Here is a 14,505-nt window from a genome sequence, read left to right as displayed (position 1 = left end):
TATTTTCTGGTTTTTGTGTGTTTTTAACATTACAGAATTAAAGTTTAAACAACCAAAAAATATGTGAAGATTTGACAATAAATATGATTATTCTAAGGAGAGCTGCATTAAAATGAGAGATGATGCCTTTCTTCTCCTATGCCCTGCTTTTAGTCTGCAATCATGGTCTCCAACATGACACATAAAGTATAACATGACACAACTTACAAGTTGATGTTTCTCTGCAAGGTACATTTGATGCAGGCATGTGCACAGAGCCAAGAAGTAAAAAAAAAAACAAAAAAACACAGAAATGGATAATGTCGTCATGTTGGGGACACTTGAACTAAAGAAATTTCACCTGCTATAGCATATGCTTTGTGCTTCACCCCTGATAGAGCAGTATCCCAGTGCTTGCTTTGCTTATTTAATCATCATCATCATCTTCAGCAGCATCAGCATACCGCAGAACATCATTTTGTGCAGCAGAATGTAATATTGTGGTCTTAGTTATAATCTACAACGGTCAGCAGTTGTCACTGAAGATCACTACAAATTTGGTTATTTTACTTTTACAGTAAAACTCAAATTTCTTTTCTCTTCTTGTACTGATAAGAAGTATGAAAACCTGTTATAGCGTTGTCTGAATTATGAGCGTATTAATCCACAGTGATGATGATTGTGAGGAAAGAGAACAGAATCATTGTTGTTGCCACTTGCTGAGAGGCGCTGGTTGTGGTATTAGTCGCCTCTTCTGCCTTCAGTCTGGCAAAGTTTGGCATCTCCCCTTTGTGTACGAGAGAGACTGACTTTGTTGGGTCACACTGATGATGGTGGCAAGATTACCAAAGCCAAAGATTCTGTTTAACTTGAGCCTTGACTGAATCATGATTCTTCAAATTCGTCAGCAACAAAGTCACAGCCAGTGACTGAGACAGAGGCGGGGATTCCTCTGTCGTAGCCGTGTGTTTAGATGCAGCACTGACCAACCCGATGGCTGGTTGTTGTTTTTGATGCTGCTCCTACATCTCTCTTATTATGACATACCCCAGCAGGGTCTGCTTGGCGAGCTCATTCTTATTCAGCAGCAGATCCAGCGGCACGAGGAGGAGGTCCGGCGGGCCGCTGCAGCCAATAATGCGCGTCCCCCACCGCCAGAGCCTGCTCCCAGTCCGCCTCCGAACCCCAGCCCCCCTCAACAGAAACGCAAGGTGAAGGTCCCACCCCACTTAGATCCGCCCAGAATATATATTGTAGGACTACTTAAGAACCAAATACCTTAAAGAGTAACTTAACACCAGGCTGAAAAAGAAAGTAGTTTCATTGCCCTCTCTAGTAGAAAATTACAAGACTGCATCTCTGACCACACCCAGCATCCCTTATAGGTGTGGTTGGATTTGGTCAGAAGTGTGCTCTGGTGCATGTGTAACCACACCCAGCAGGGATGTCATAGTGTACTGTTGCACCCCAGGGTACACTCCTGCATCACCGCAGCAAGGTCAGAAGATATACCACTGGTGGTCAGCAAAAACAAGATTTTCAGCTAATGTTAAGTTGCTATTTAACAAACTTAATATGTGAAGAATAAAGCAATATAGGCAATTTGAATAATCAAATCAGAATTTTGTAAAATGATTAAAGATTCAGTTTATAGTGGCAGTGTTTTCTTTGACTGCTAAGAGTAAAAAAGTTCATTATAGTATGTTAGCTTAATATATATGGACATGAACAGCTGCAAAATATTTCATTAATATTTTCCAGCGCTGTGGCCATGCAATAAATGCAATCTTTGTTATACCTACAATGTTCAATTTCTGTTGAAATTGAGTGTTTATTTTGTCCACCACATAGACAAAATAACAGCAAGATCTTAAAGTAAAATGCAACACAGTACACCACCACCACAAATGAATTAACTCCTCTCTGACTGAAAGCATTTATTGCATGACTATTGCATTTTATTTTACAGGTGTTTGTGTCTAGCCCTCTACTTTGAGCTGTGGTGTTAGGGTTTTAAAATAATGTTTGTTACACCCCTTTATTCTAAATTCACTATATCTATAGTGCAGACAAATTGACCCATCAATACCGTCAATACAATGCCCAGCAGTAGCCTCCATATATCACCCCATAGTCTGTCAGGCTGTGCTAAGATTTGCTTTGCCAGTTGGTTGTCGGAAGGGCATGCATGGGCCTTCATAGCTCGGTTCCAGGAGCACAGTGACATAGCTCAGCCTCACTGTCTGATTACAACCGGACGGACATTCATCAGAAGCACTATTTATTACGGAAGCACTGCATGAAGTGGAGTAGCAAGCCGCTGCATGGTGTGAGCTGCACTTATTGAAACTAACATGAAGGTGACAAGGTTATCGACAGCAAGGGAGAAGCCTGAAGCCTTTTAGCTGCAGTTATAAATAAGTCTCTTAAATAACAAAAGTCATAACATTTTAAAACACAGCTGGTGCCTATCACTAGAACATAATTTACAGAACACTTCATGTCCCAGCTGTTGTTGTGTAGAAAGTTTTTGACAACATAGTTTGGTGTGACTGTCTGTTAAATTCCCTTTCCTCTGCTGCCAATCCCACCCGTTAATGTATGCTGTGTCTCCTGTTTTCTGTCCTGTCTCTCATCCCTACAAACATGTTGCAAATGTACAAAATATACAAACAAATAAGGTGTGATTTTTGTGATCTAAATTCAGACGGATTTTTCGGGGGTTAACTATGTGATTTTTGTCAGTTTGTGAATCATAGCTTGTTGATCAAAACTGAATAATGCCACAATAAGTACTGTCTGCCTGAAATCTGATTTTTGTTCCTCTCTTTATGCATTAACTTGACTTTCAACTCTGGTTCTTTCTGTAATACAGTGTGCACGTAACGTACCTTTGTGGTGCTGGTGGGAGTTCATGCTTGTGAAGTGCGGGTAACGGGAAGCCCTTATTTTCAAAATCTTCCGGAGAGGAAGCGTTAACTCAGTTTGTCGCTGTTCTTTTTCTATTTTTCTACTTTGACCTCTAGTCTTCAGACAAAGAAAAGGTTGACCAGCTTCAAGAAGAACTGCTTCGTACCCAGGTACAGTAGATTTTGTGTTACTTTGGCTAAAATCAAATTCATCATATTGTTTACAGTTCAACTGAATACTATCACCAGCAGTGCTGCTCTTTTAGGTGTGAAATGTTGCTGATGCTGTTTGTTGATATTTTCCTACTTCATCCATAGCTAAAATATCAGCGCATGCTGGAGAGACTGGAGAAAGAGAATAAAGAGTTGAGGAAAGTGGTTCTACAAAAAGATGATAAAGGGATTCACCAAAGGAAAGTGAAGGTGGGTTACACATGTAAATGTATATACACAATAAACACACCAATACACACTAACTTTTAAAGATGACAAGACAAATTAAATTTGGATTTAACCCCTGATTAAAATTATATTATCATGCATGATCATTCAATGGATAAGGAAATATTTTCTTGAATTCTTTGAGTACTGTACCTTTGATGCTTCTCTAGTGTCTTGCCTATAATTTTAGTTGAGTTATTCTATTCCTTTAGTTATTCCTTACAGTGAAAGTCCCAACTAATTGTTTTAAAGTTAATATAAAGTCAAACATAATTAAGCTTACTATTGTATCCTCTCTTGTAGAAATCCCTTATTGACTTGTATTCTGAAGTCCTGGACATCTTGTCTGACTATGATGCCAACTACAACACCCAGGACCACTTACCCAGGGTAAGGAGCAGGTTTAAATTCTCATTGACTGGAAATGGATTAAAGAAGAGCTGATTCACTTTTTTCACAATTACAATTCTGTGCTTTATATTACTTGGACCCTGATTACTTAACACCTTGTGTTCTCTCCCACTTTTTTCCTTACCTTTTATTTTTGGTTTACCTGTCCTCCTTTTCTACTATTCTGTCCTCCACCGTCTACTTCCTCTACTATTCCAGGTGGTTGTGGTTGGGGATCAGAGTGCTGGGAAGACTAGCGTGCTGGAGATGATAGCCCAGGCCAGGATCTTTCCCAGGGGCTCTGGAGAGATGATGACACGCTCCCCTGTCAAGGTACGTGGAACCAGACTGGCTAGTGTTTGTGTAATTTTGTTTGTAAAAGAACAGAAAAAAACATGTACACATACAGTACTAGTCAAAAGTTTTGACACACTTTCTCATTCAAGGGAATGGGAAGATTTGTCCAAACCTTTGACTAGTACTGTAAAACAACAATTTATTCACAAGCTTGCTATTACTACACATATTGGCAATCTTTTGTTGTCATGAATTTTTGTAATACATTCTTTCTTCTTATATATAATACTATTTTCTGCAGGTTACACTAAGCGAAGGCCCCCACCACGTGGCCTTGTTCAAGGACAGTGGCAGAGAGTTTGACCTTACCAAGGAAGAGGATGTAAGTCACCATTCAATCATCCACCTAGTATGAATTTCAGCACTGACTTGGCTACCTATTCATACCATTATATCTGGTCCCTCTTTCTGTGTCCTGCAGCTGGCTGCTCTGAGGCATGAGATTGAGCTGAGGATGAGGAAGAGTGTGAAGGAGGGACAGACAGTCAGCTCTGAGGTGAGACATGGTGTTTACATTCAGATTGTTAATAAAGCTGCTGTTTGCTGTTTTAAAGCTGAAATGTGTTGTAGAGTAATAATATATAATAAGACGTTTTTTTTTGTTTTGTTTTGTTTTTTCTTGTCAGACAATATCCTTGAGCGTCAAAGGCCCCGGCATTCAGAGGATGGTGCTTGTTGACTTACCAGGCGTCATCAGTGTGAGTAAAGACAACTGCAGTCTTGTATTATTAAGAGACCTTTGCATTAGATTAATTTGCACAAGAGAAGTATTTCATGCTTAAGATCAGTATATTTTCTTGTATTATTTTGACCTAATGACCCTAAGTAGATTTATTAACATGTACAAGAAACTGGATTTTGTGATTTATTACCTTGATATTTAAAATGTTCCCTTACATAACAATAGATTTATAGAATTGTATCATAAACCAAACTATAAAAGTGTTCTTTTTAGAATGACGAATACTGTAAACCGTGCTGGTCTCCATAAATAAGTAATACAAATACATCCTTAAAAGGTTTTTTTGTGTGTCTTCCTCAGACTGTGACTGCAGGCATGGCGTCAGACACGAAGGAAACCATCTTCAGCATCAGCAAGGCCTATATGCAGAACCCCAATGCAATCATCCTCTGTATTCAGGGTGAGCCATGAGCATGCCATTCCCAGTTACAACAATTGTGTATGAAGGTAGTAGGTATAATTGTGAGCAGGGGGAGGACTGGCATTCAGTCACATGCTGCACTATCCCATTGTTGTGTTCTTAAGCAGAACATGAAAACCAAGTCTTTTATCACTTTCATACTCCTTAATATCTTCATTGTTATCATCTATACACCATTATCACTTCTCCTCTGACCCTCATCTCTCTCCATCCAGATGGCAGTGTGGATGCAGAGCGGAGCATCGTAACAGACTTGGTTAGCCAGATGGACCCCCATGGGAAGAGGACTATCTTTGTCCTGACCAAGGTTGACTTGGCTGAAAAGAACCTGGCCAGCCCCAGCAGGGTAAGATAGCTTAACTGGTCATTTGGGCACAAAAGGGCAATTCAACAAAAATGTTGTTTTATATGTAAAAGATTACGCTGACTATTATAAAGTAATTTCCCTGTTTTTTGGGGGTTCTTTTGATGACCAGGACAACAGTGCCACTGTTGAACTTTGCAATATTAGTTAACTTATTCTTGGTTGATAATTTCTTCAAAACAATAATTAATCAATCATTCATCTGTTATTACCATCCTTAACTGAGTAGCTGCAGGAGAACAGAAATACTGACAAAAAGTTACCTACAGCTGAGCTTAAATAACTAAACAGCTGCATTTACAGATTTCTCCTCACCAGTGCATAAAGTATGAGTGAAGCTATATGCAGCTGCACCACAAGAGGGAGCTCAGAACTTTGATTTTAACCTGATGTTCCCTCAATGAGCCAGTGTTGGGAAGCTTGAACCACAGATTGAAGGAGCCTGAAAATGTAATTCTTTTTTCACATTTTTTTCTTTCAGATCCAGCAAATAGTGGAAGGCAAGCTGTTTCCCATGAAGGCCCTGGGCTACTTTGCTGTGGTGACAGGAAAAGGTAACATGTACTACAGAGTAATCCAGCAACCTGCATTGATTCCACATTAGTTAATGGGTAGCTTCAGAATATTATGTCTCAGCCTCCTCCGGTAACCAGGGACCTTCTTGTAGGTTCATTGTTGTCTCCCCAATCTAATATTCTTGTTTACATAAACTCCTCTCTGAATTATTAAAGTCATAATCACATACATTTATTATTCTGTATGAAATAATTAAATGAATTCCCATTTACTGACGTCTTATTCTTACTCTGTCCACCCATCTGTAGGGAGCAGTGGTGAAAGCATAGACTCCATTAAAGACTATGAAGAGGACTTCTTCCAGAACTCAAGATTACTAAGGCAAGTTACACATCATTAACCAAAATTTAATGCTTCATGGAATTAATTAATTTAAAGTTGACAATGAATGTACTTATGCAACTAGGGACGGCATGTTGAAGGCCCACCAGGTGACCACAAAGAACTTGAGTCTTGCCGTCTCTGACTGCTTCTGGAAGATGGTCAGGGAGTCTGTTGAGCAGCAGGCTGATGTCTTCAAAGGTATGATCACTCTCATATGTCTATTTAGCAATTTCTATATTTCTGTACTTTTGTGAGTGTTAATATCCAAAGACATGGTTATGTTATCCATTAACTGTGCAGGGAACAGGTGCTACTCCTCTACTCCTGACTCTCCCACCTCACTGTAATGGTCTTACTCAGCCTGCCTTGCCACAGTTTTCCACCTCCCCAGCGCTGCCTTCCAACTGCAATTAGTCTAGACAATCAAGGGCCCATTGCTAACAGCACAAGAGATTTATGGCCGTGAGACTGCAGTTCCCATAGGCCCATTGTGTGGTGTATCGATCCATAGCCCATCATATCACACACAGCCGGCCTCCATCCTCCATGCTTGGCACCACCGTGGCCCCACAAACCAGCAATTAGCCTAATCTCCACTGTGGATAGGGAGCTGTGGAAAGGGACAGCAGGCTTGGTGTGTGTATGTGTGTGTGTGTGTGTGTGTGTGTGTCTTTCTTTCTCTGTCTCTGTGTGTATAAGTGAGAACTAAAACTCTGACTTTTAATAAAGAGTGTGTGATTGGCCCCATCCACTTTCCTCCTAGGGGGCCAGTTAAGAGAGTGTGTATGCGCAAAGTCCTCACACACGTTTATTAAAGGATAGGCACCATTAGCAGTCTGAAAGCTGCCTTTATATCATACCAAGTTAAAACAAAGCAGGTCCTTCCCTCTTACTCCCCCAGTCGATTTGGTACATTACATTTTAGATCTTAACCTGTATGAGAAGGGCCTAATCTCCAGGGTATATAACGTGATCCAGCACATTAAGCCCCTTACTTGGGCTGACAACAAAGCAGCTTAGGAAGACGACATTGGGGGAGAACTATCGGAGCAGATATGGGAAGACAGTATAGTGTGCATCCATACCTCATCCCTCTGTATAAGACATAGACTAATACAGTTCAAGTTCATTAGCATAAATATACACTACAGTAAATTCCAAATGTCCCAGATGCCACCAAAGCCCTGCCATTTTGGGCCACATGTTTTGGCATGTCAGGCATTAAGTAGACACGCAGGTCAGTCTCTAAATACTTTGCTCATAGAGACTGAGGACAATCTCCCAGGTTTTTTGTTAAAACTGTTCTCACCACCATTAAAGCAACTACCATGCATTTAAAAATCCCCAGACTTCAGTAGGCGGAGATCTCCAATGTCTGGTATCCCGAGACCAGACAGAGAGGAATCAAGCAATTTCTGGAACAACATTTTTGAATCCCTCTCACAGGTGTGTGGTAGAACACATGACCCAACCTGTATCACTGCCATTTTTGGTGTGGCAAAATCAGACGAGAATTTATCTGCTCATCAGGAAAATGCTTTTGCATTTGCATCTCTCTTGGCCCGCCGTCTCATTCTTCTCAACTGGAAATCAACAAAGCCCTCATTCATTTATTCAATGGATCAGAGAGATGATGACTTCTCTGAAATTAGATCAAGTCAGGTATTCAGTACATGGGTCTCGGAAAAAAGTTTTAGACAACTTGGTCCTCTTTTATAAGATACGTAGGAAACTTTGTCTTCTGCTTGAATTAAGCCTTTTCTTTCAATAGTAAACTAACCCACTGCCCTTTTTTTCCCTACCAAAATTAAATTATAGCAGTAAGACACTAAAGAAGAGAACTTTCATAATCTGACTCAGTCCACATGTACACATTTTATACACAGTTTTTTTTTTCTTTCATGTCTTTTTAAGCATGTACAGTCTATTTATATATCACTGTTCTGGTCTATTGTTTGCTAAATTTATTTGTTTGTATGTATGTTGACCTTTGGAAGGGATGGGGGATGGGAATGGGGAAGGGGGCTTAGAATGGGAGATGTCACCTGTAACTTTATACCTATTCCTCTGAATGGAAAAATCAAAACCGAGTTTATAGAAATAGTAAAAAAAAAAAAAAAAGGACTCATGAAATGGTAAATTTATTTAGAATTTGTAAAGGACTGAGGAGATGAGTTTGTAAAAATCCTTTTATTATGGAACCACTAGTATTCAATCAAATTTTCACTTATGTTAAACGTAAAGTTGAAGGTTATTCATATTGATGTTCAAAATCAAATATTCATTGTAACCATCCCTCCGTACCTCAGCATCCCGCTTCAACCTGGAGACAGAATGGAAGAACAACTACCCTCGTCTGAGAGAGCTGGACAGGGTGAGAAAAACAAACTAAACACTTAAAACTACACTCTTGTATCAAATTCCCCTAGAATAGACAAAGGATTCATTTTAGAGAGTTTATACAACAGATAAAACACAGTGTGAAAGTTGTCTAAAGGCGTGTAATATTGATACAGATGTTTCTTGTCTCTTTGCAGAATGAACTGTTTGAAAAGGCAAAAAATGAAATCTTGGATGAAGTCATTAGCTTGAGTCAAGTGACCCCACAACACTGGTAAGTTTAGTGAGGTCAGAGGTCAGTTGCAGCCTCATTTTGATATTGTAGGTAATAGTGTTATATGCACTTTTTATACAATATTGATCTTAACAAGATACTGTACCACATTTTAGGACCTAATGCGTAACTGTCTGTTTATGAAGAACACATTCTCACACTAAACCAGCCATGAGTGGGAAGATATTTTTAGAGTAAACTGCAGGCCTTTCTCTTCATATACTTATCTGCACATGAATTTATAGTTATACCTCACCCCCAATGAGGGAAAACCTTGGTAAATTAGATGTATGCATGCTGCTGTGGCCGTCCCCAGTGTGCGTGCCATCAGTTCTCCCAGATCAATACTCTGATGAATGGCCCATGGACGGGAACAGGGGTGGCCCTGTTAGCCAGCCAGCAGCCAGCCAGCACTATTGGAGATTGCGCTTATTGACAGTGAAGAGTGCTAGCCTGAACAAAAGGGGAACTTAATGAAATATGAGCGTGTGTTTATGATAAATGAGAGGCGCAACACTGCTCTGCTCTCATGGGGACTTGGGGAAAGGTTTTGTTCCATTGTCACGCTGCCATGGAGAAATAGAGGAGGAGTGGGGAGACCGTTAACTGCTAACAGGGTCATAGCGGAGCTGTATTGGAATCTACTGGAATTGGAATCAAGTGCAATCACAGAAGCATTGACTACACAAGTGAAAGCCACTCAGCCAAGAGCGATCCCTCTTCACTCATTGTTTTCTGTCTCACCGGATCACTTAACTGAACTGAGCTGGACATCTGAAAGCAACTTGGTTATAAACACTCTTGCTTGTTAGATCTATTATAAATCTGAATCAGAAAATAATAATCTGAATATAAAGGGGGAAAAAAAGTGTATATAAGATATGGACAAAGCACCTTCGGCATGTCACTAGAACTCAAAACAGAGAGCACCAAAATACAACAACCTGCTCCAGAATAAGGCGCCGATTAAAATATATTCTATCAATCCAGTTATTGGAAGTTGGCATGACTTATCTTTTAACCTTCCAGGGAGTCCATCCTGCAGAGGAAGCTGTGGGAACGTGTTTCCACCCATGTGATTGAGAACATCTACCTGCCTGCTGCCCAAACAATGGACTCGGGTACCTTTAACACCACCATAGACATCAAGCTCAAGCAGTGGACCGACAAGCAGCTTCCACACAAAGCACTGGAGGTAACGGAGACTGTCTGTCTTTATAAACCTGGTTATGTTATGATTTAGATTTTTAAAATGAGATGTTATTTTGTAGCATGAACTCTAATCAAATTTTTGTTAAATCAGATCTTCTGAGTTGATCATCTGGTCATAAGAGGAAATCTCCAAATATTAATGCATGAGTTTGTGACTGTTTTTGTATTTTATTTAGATACACATTATGCTGTTGTCTAAATTTAGTTATTTCTGAAATGATTTGGCACTTAATTGATATTCAGATTCTATGTTTTAGCATTGCTCCTTACTCATTGCAACTTCCTACTTATATTCAGTTCAACTACTGCGACACAAACTGCTGAACTTCCAATAAATATTCAATCAGGCAATGGTCTTATGTTAATATGAGCCTTTTCCTCTCTCCAATATACTTGCCCCCCATTAGGTTGCCTGGGAGACACTGCAGGAGGAGTTTGCCCGCTTCATGGCTGAATACAAAGGCAAAGACCAGGACGACATTTTTGACAAGCTGAAGGAGGCTGTGAAGGACGAGAGCATCAAGAGGCACAAGTGGAATGAGAGGGCCATGGACAGCCTGGTAAACACACAGTAAATCCACTCACCCCGTGTGCAAGGATACAGAGAGCACATGCACATGTTGATTCACTTTAGTTTGCAATTTAGTCATCATGTACTATGAATATAAAGAAACTCAAAGACTTAATATGCATTGCCGTTACATGGCATCTTAACTGATAATGTGATTTTCTTGCCTTACATTTGTGTGTGTGTTTGTCAGAGGGTGATCCAGCACAATGCCCTAGAAGACCGTTCCATCACAGACAAGCCGCAATGGGATGCAGCAATCCAGTTCATGGAGGAAACCTTGCAGTCACGCCTCAAAGACAGTACGTCAGCCATGATGCCTTCACGCAACATGAACATGGTTCAAGATAATTAATGATCAAGCTCAGCATTCAAACATCTTTTAAAACTAAGAATGAAATTCTACATTTACTCCAGACATCACAGTCAGACACATCTTCCCTAATCAGCATGGTTTCATATGATATTATGGCTCCCAAATTTTGGGGTAAATGTGGTTAAACAAGTCATAAAGACACATCTCCTTTGCTGTTGTGTCGAGTATGTGTTTATCAGCTACACTGCCAGGGTTAGAGGCTCTGTTTCTATGGTGCCATGGATGCTCAGGAGTTATGAATTTATGGTTGTGCAAAATACTTTGGATAGAAGTGGCTAGTACTAAATAACATGCTATATGTATTTTCTTTATCCCTTGTCTTTTTCTTTTGCGCTCCTCCCATGTTGCAGCTGAGTCAGTAATCAGAGACATGGTGGGTCCAGACTGGAAGCAGAGGTGGCTGAACTGGAAGAATCGTACACCAGAACAGGTAAGAGTTTTTTATAGGCACTATTTGCATTTATACATTATAAATCCAGTAGTACCACCATGAAGACAGCGCTCACTCACTTTTCTTTGACCTTGTAGCACATCCGTAATGAAACAAAAAATGAACTGGAGCGCTTGCTGAAGTTGCATGAAGACCACACAGCCTACTTGGCCAATGACGAGGTCACCACTGTCCGGAAGAACCTGGAGGGACGAGCGGTTGAAGTTGACCCTGTACTGGTGAGATCAAAATACTTTTTTAAATGTAATTCTTCATCTCTGCAACATGTACAAAATTTGTGCTTCAGTGGCCCTTTTTTTATTATGTCGTCCACCCATTAACTGCTGGATTACTGACTTCCTTACCTGGTCTAGATCAAGGACACATGGCATCAGCTGTATCGACGACACTTCTTGCAGAAGGCGTTGTCCCACTGTAACCTCTGCAGGAGAGGCTTCTACTACTACCAGAGACACTTTGTTGACTCTGAGGTAAAAAGATAGGATCAGTTATCCTGAGTTGTCTTTCTTTTCCACCTTCTTCTAAGTTGCATTTAAGGTCACTATGTGAAAAGCTAAACTGTGCGCCTGCATGTTTCACCAGTTGGAGTGCAATGATGTAGTACTGTTCTGGAGGATCCAGAGGATGCTGGTCATCACAGCTAACACTCTCCGACAGCAGCTCACCAACACCGAGGGTAAGGATTGGGGACTTAATTATAGTTAATGGAAGACTTAATTCAAAAGGGGACTCAGTCTCTCCTGTCAGCCCTGCCTGCCTTTGGATTTTGATGACATTTCTACTTCTCATTCAGTTTGGACAGGCGGTCAACATTGTATTCTGTGATGCTAACAGTTTATTGCAGGAATTCCTACTCTACACTTTAGGTTAGCAAGACCAAAACAAGTGGTTGAAAGTTGCCCAGATCTGTTTGCACAGGGCAACTGAGCAAAAGTTATTGTTGAGCTCTGTTCTTTGTTGCCGAAAGTCCATAACCAGTTTTCTAGGTCATTGATAACCCCTCAATTATGAAATCGAGTCCTACAACCAGTATACACAAAAACGTATATTGGGAAAATAGACAATTTCTCTTTCAACCATTTTAATGATGGTCAAAGGTGTTGATCATATAATTCACTGCATTGAGAAACTAATCCAATGCATTGTTGTTTCTTGGATATTGATTTCTTTGTTTTGTGTGTGTGTGTGTGTTTTCATGCATCCGTCTTCTCAGTGCGCCGGTTGGAGAAAAATGTGAAAGAGGTGCTGGATGACTTCGGAGAAGATATGGAGAAGAAGACCCAGCTCATCACTGGCCGTCGAGTCCAGCTGGCAGAGGATCTCAGTAAGACACAAACATTCAAATATGCTTGCTTGGCTCAACTTTCAGTATGTTGTATTGGTAAATGTTTCCAGTATAGGAGATCTCAAAGTTGTCAGTAGGTGGCACTGGTGCTTAAGGAAACAGTACTAACTAAACTGGAAGAAGCAGAATTTATTCAGTTACTGAACCAGACTGATACAGCCAGCTGCTTTTTAAGCTTCATTTTAAGGGGGATTCACTGTTGCTGTTCTCTCAGACACTCACTCAGTTCTTCATATAATAAGCATCATTGCTGCCAGACTGTCAGCAACGTTGTGTACATTGATATGCACCAGTTCCACAAGGTGTTGGATTGGTGTAAAAATGTCAAACATTGTTTATCACTTTTAATGGTCCCCAACCAAATTTAAACCATAACCCACCATGCTTGCCCCCATATGTGTTTACTATGCACATATGGCTGGCCCCACGAGACTACTACACATTTACTTGACATACATGTTTGTGACAACATCCTTCATATACTCAAATTTGTGTTTTTACAATATGTTCTGAAGCTTTAATTGGCACATAGTATAGGAAGAAGTGTGTGTGTGTGTGTGTGTGTGTGTGTGTGTGTGTGTGTGTGTGTGTGTGTGTGTGTGTGTCAGTAGCAGCAGTGTGCTGGCTGTCTGCCTGTCAGGTCTATCTACCAGCTCTGTTAACACAACCCTGCTGATTAAACGCAGCACAATTTGCAGTGCCCACATGCCTAAAAGACAAGCCCAGACTTGGATTCAAAGACACCCTCTTTGGTTTTACCAAATGGCATCTCTCTGAACTTGGTAAAATGTTGTAAGACACTTCAAAATGGAAAACACTATCTAAAATGTTCCAGAGCCTCAGGTCTTCCTTCATACTTCTTAGTATCAATCAGATATCCACCACTTCAAATGACTGACACCCCCCCCCCCTTCAAAAAGGGACTGCTACCAACCTTCATTGGTTGTGTGTGATGTTAAAGTTGCATTGGTGTTACGGTTTTAGGAACTAAATAGGTGGAATCATATGTTTTTAGTTTTATTTTCTAGAATTTCTAAGAAAATATTGTAGTACAGTTGTGCAAAGCAGATGAATCATAATTTGGAAAATCTTTGTGTTTTCAAAGGTCATGAACCAGATCCAAGCACACGATATTGCACATGCTTGGCATGTTCATTTGATGTGTATATGGGCGGGATGAGGCTTCGATGAGTCAGACCACCAGTATGGCTCTGGTCTCAGTTTGAGCCTGGTGTTAATGGTAACCAGAGACGGATGAGGACTTCTATGTTTTTGGCACAAACACACCACCAACAACCCCCTAGTTGTTGACTATTAGTCATGTCTTGGACTGAGCCACCACTGACATGACCAGACCTGTGTATATTGTCTGAAGTTTCCATGGATATCTAAATCTTGATTTAACCACAGGAGGTTGATTGAAGCACACAGACTGC

The 14,505-nt window shown here is 40.4% G+C and overlaps 1 protein-coding gene across 6 annotated transcripts in view; it reads left to right on the top strand.

Annotated features, from left to right (window-relative positions):
• Positions 1-14,505, top strand: part of opa1 (OPA1 mitochondrial dynamin like GTPase) — a 38,265-nt gene that overhangs the window by 7,061 nt on the left and 16,699 nt on the right. For 2 of the 6 annotated variants that reach the window (XM_067596779.1, XM_067596777.1), the window contains 23 exons: positions 1,035-1,190; positions 3,006-3,059; positions 3,207-3,311; positions 3,633-3,719; positions 3,939-4,052; positions 4,318-4,398; positions 4,498-4,572; positions 4,703-4,774; positions 5,119-5,218; positions 5,455-5,585; positions 6,085-6,157; positions 6,428-6,500; positions 6,586-6,701; positions 8,813-8,877; positions 9,041-9,117; positions 10,147-10,312; positions 10,737-10,889; positions 11,091-11,199; positions 11,624-11,703; positions 11,802-11,942; positions 12,078-12,194; positions 12,307-12,400; positions 12,938-13,048. In XM_067596779.1, coding sequence (XP_067452880.1) covers positions 1,035-1,190; positions 3,006-3,059; positions 3,207-3,311; positions 3,633-3,719; positions 3,939-4,052; positions 4,318-4,398; positions 4,498-4,572; positions 4,703-4,774; positions 5,119-5,218; positions 5,455-5,585; positions 6,085-6,157; positions 6,428-6,500; positions 6,586-6,701; positions 8,813-8,877; positions 9,041-9,117; positions 10,147-10,312; positions 10,737-10,889; positions 11,091-11,199; positions 11,624-11,703; positions 11,802-11,942; positions 12,078-12,194; positions 12,307-12,400; positions 12,938-13,048 — 2,350 coding nt within the window. Of the gene's footprint in view, positions 1-1,031; positions 1,191-3,005; positions 3,060-3,206; positions 3,312-3,632; positions 3,720-3,938; positions 4,053-4,317; positions 4,399-4,497; positions 4,573-4,702; positions 4,775-5,118; positions 5,219-5,454; positions 5,586-6,084; positions 6,158-6,427; positions 6,501-6,585; positions 6,702-8,812; positions 8,878-9,040; positions 9,118-10,146; positions 10,313-10,736; positions 10,890-11,090; positions 11,200-11,623; positions 11,704-11,801; positions 11,943-12,077; positions 12,195-12,306; positions 12,401-12,937; positions 13,049-14,505 lie in introns of all 6 variants that reach the window. The other 4 variants (XM_067596778.1, XM_067596776.1, XM_067596781.1 and 1 more) reach the window with 2 other exon arrangements.

This window comes from Thunnus thynnus, chromosome 8, assembly GCF_963924715.1.
Source record: "Thunnus thynnus chromosome 8, fThuThy2.1, whole genome shotgun sequence".
In the NCBI taxonomy this organism is placed as follows: domain Eukaryota; kingdom Metazoa; phylum Chordata; class Actinopteri; order Scombriformes; family Scombridae; genus Thunnus; species Thunnus thynnus.
The sequence above is the reverse complement of the archived record's forward strand: the minus strand, read 5'-3'. Positions and strand labels throughout refer to the sequence as shown.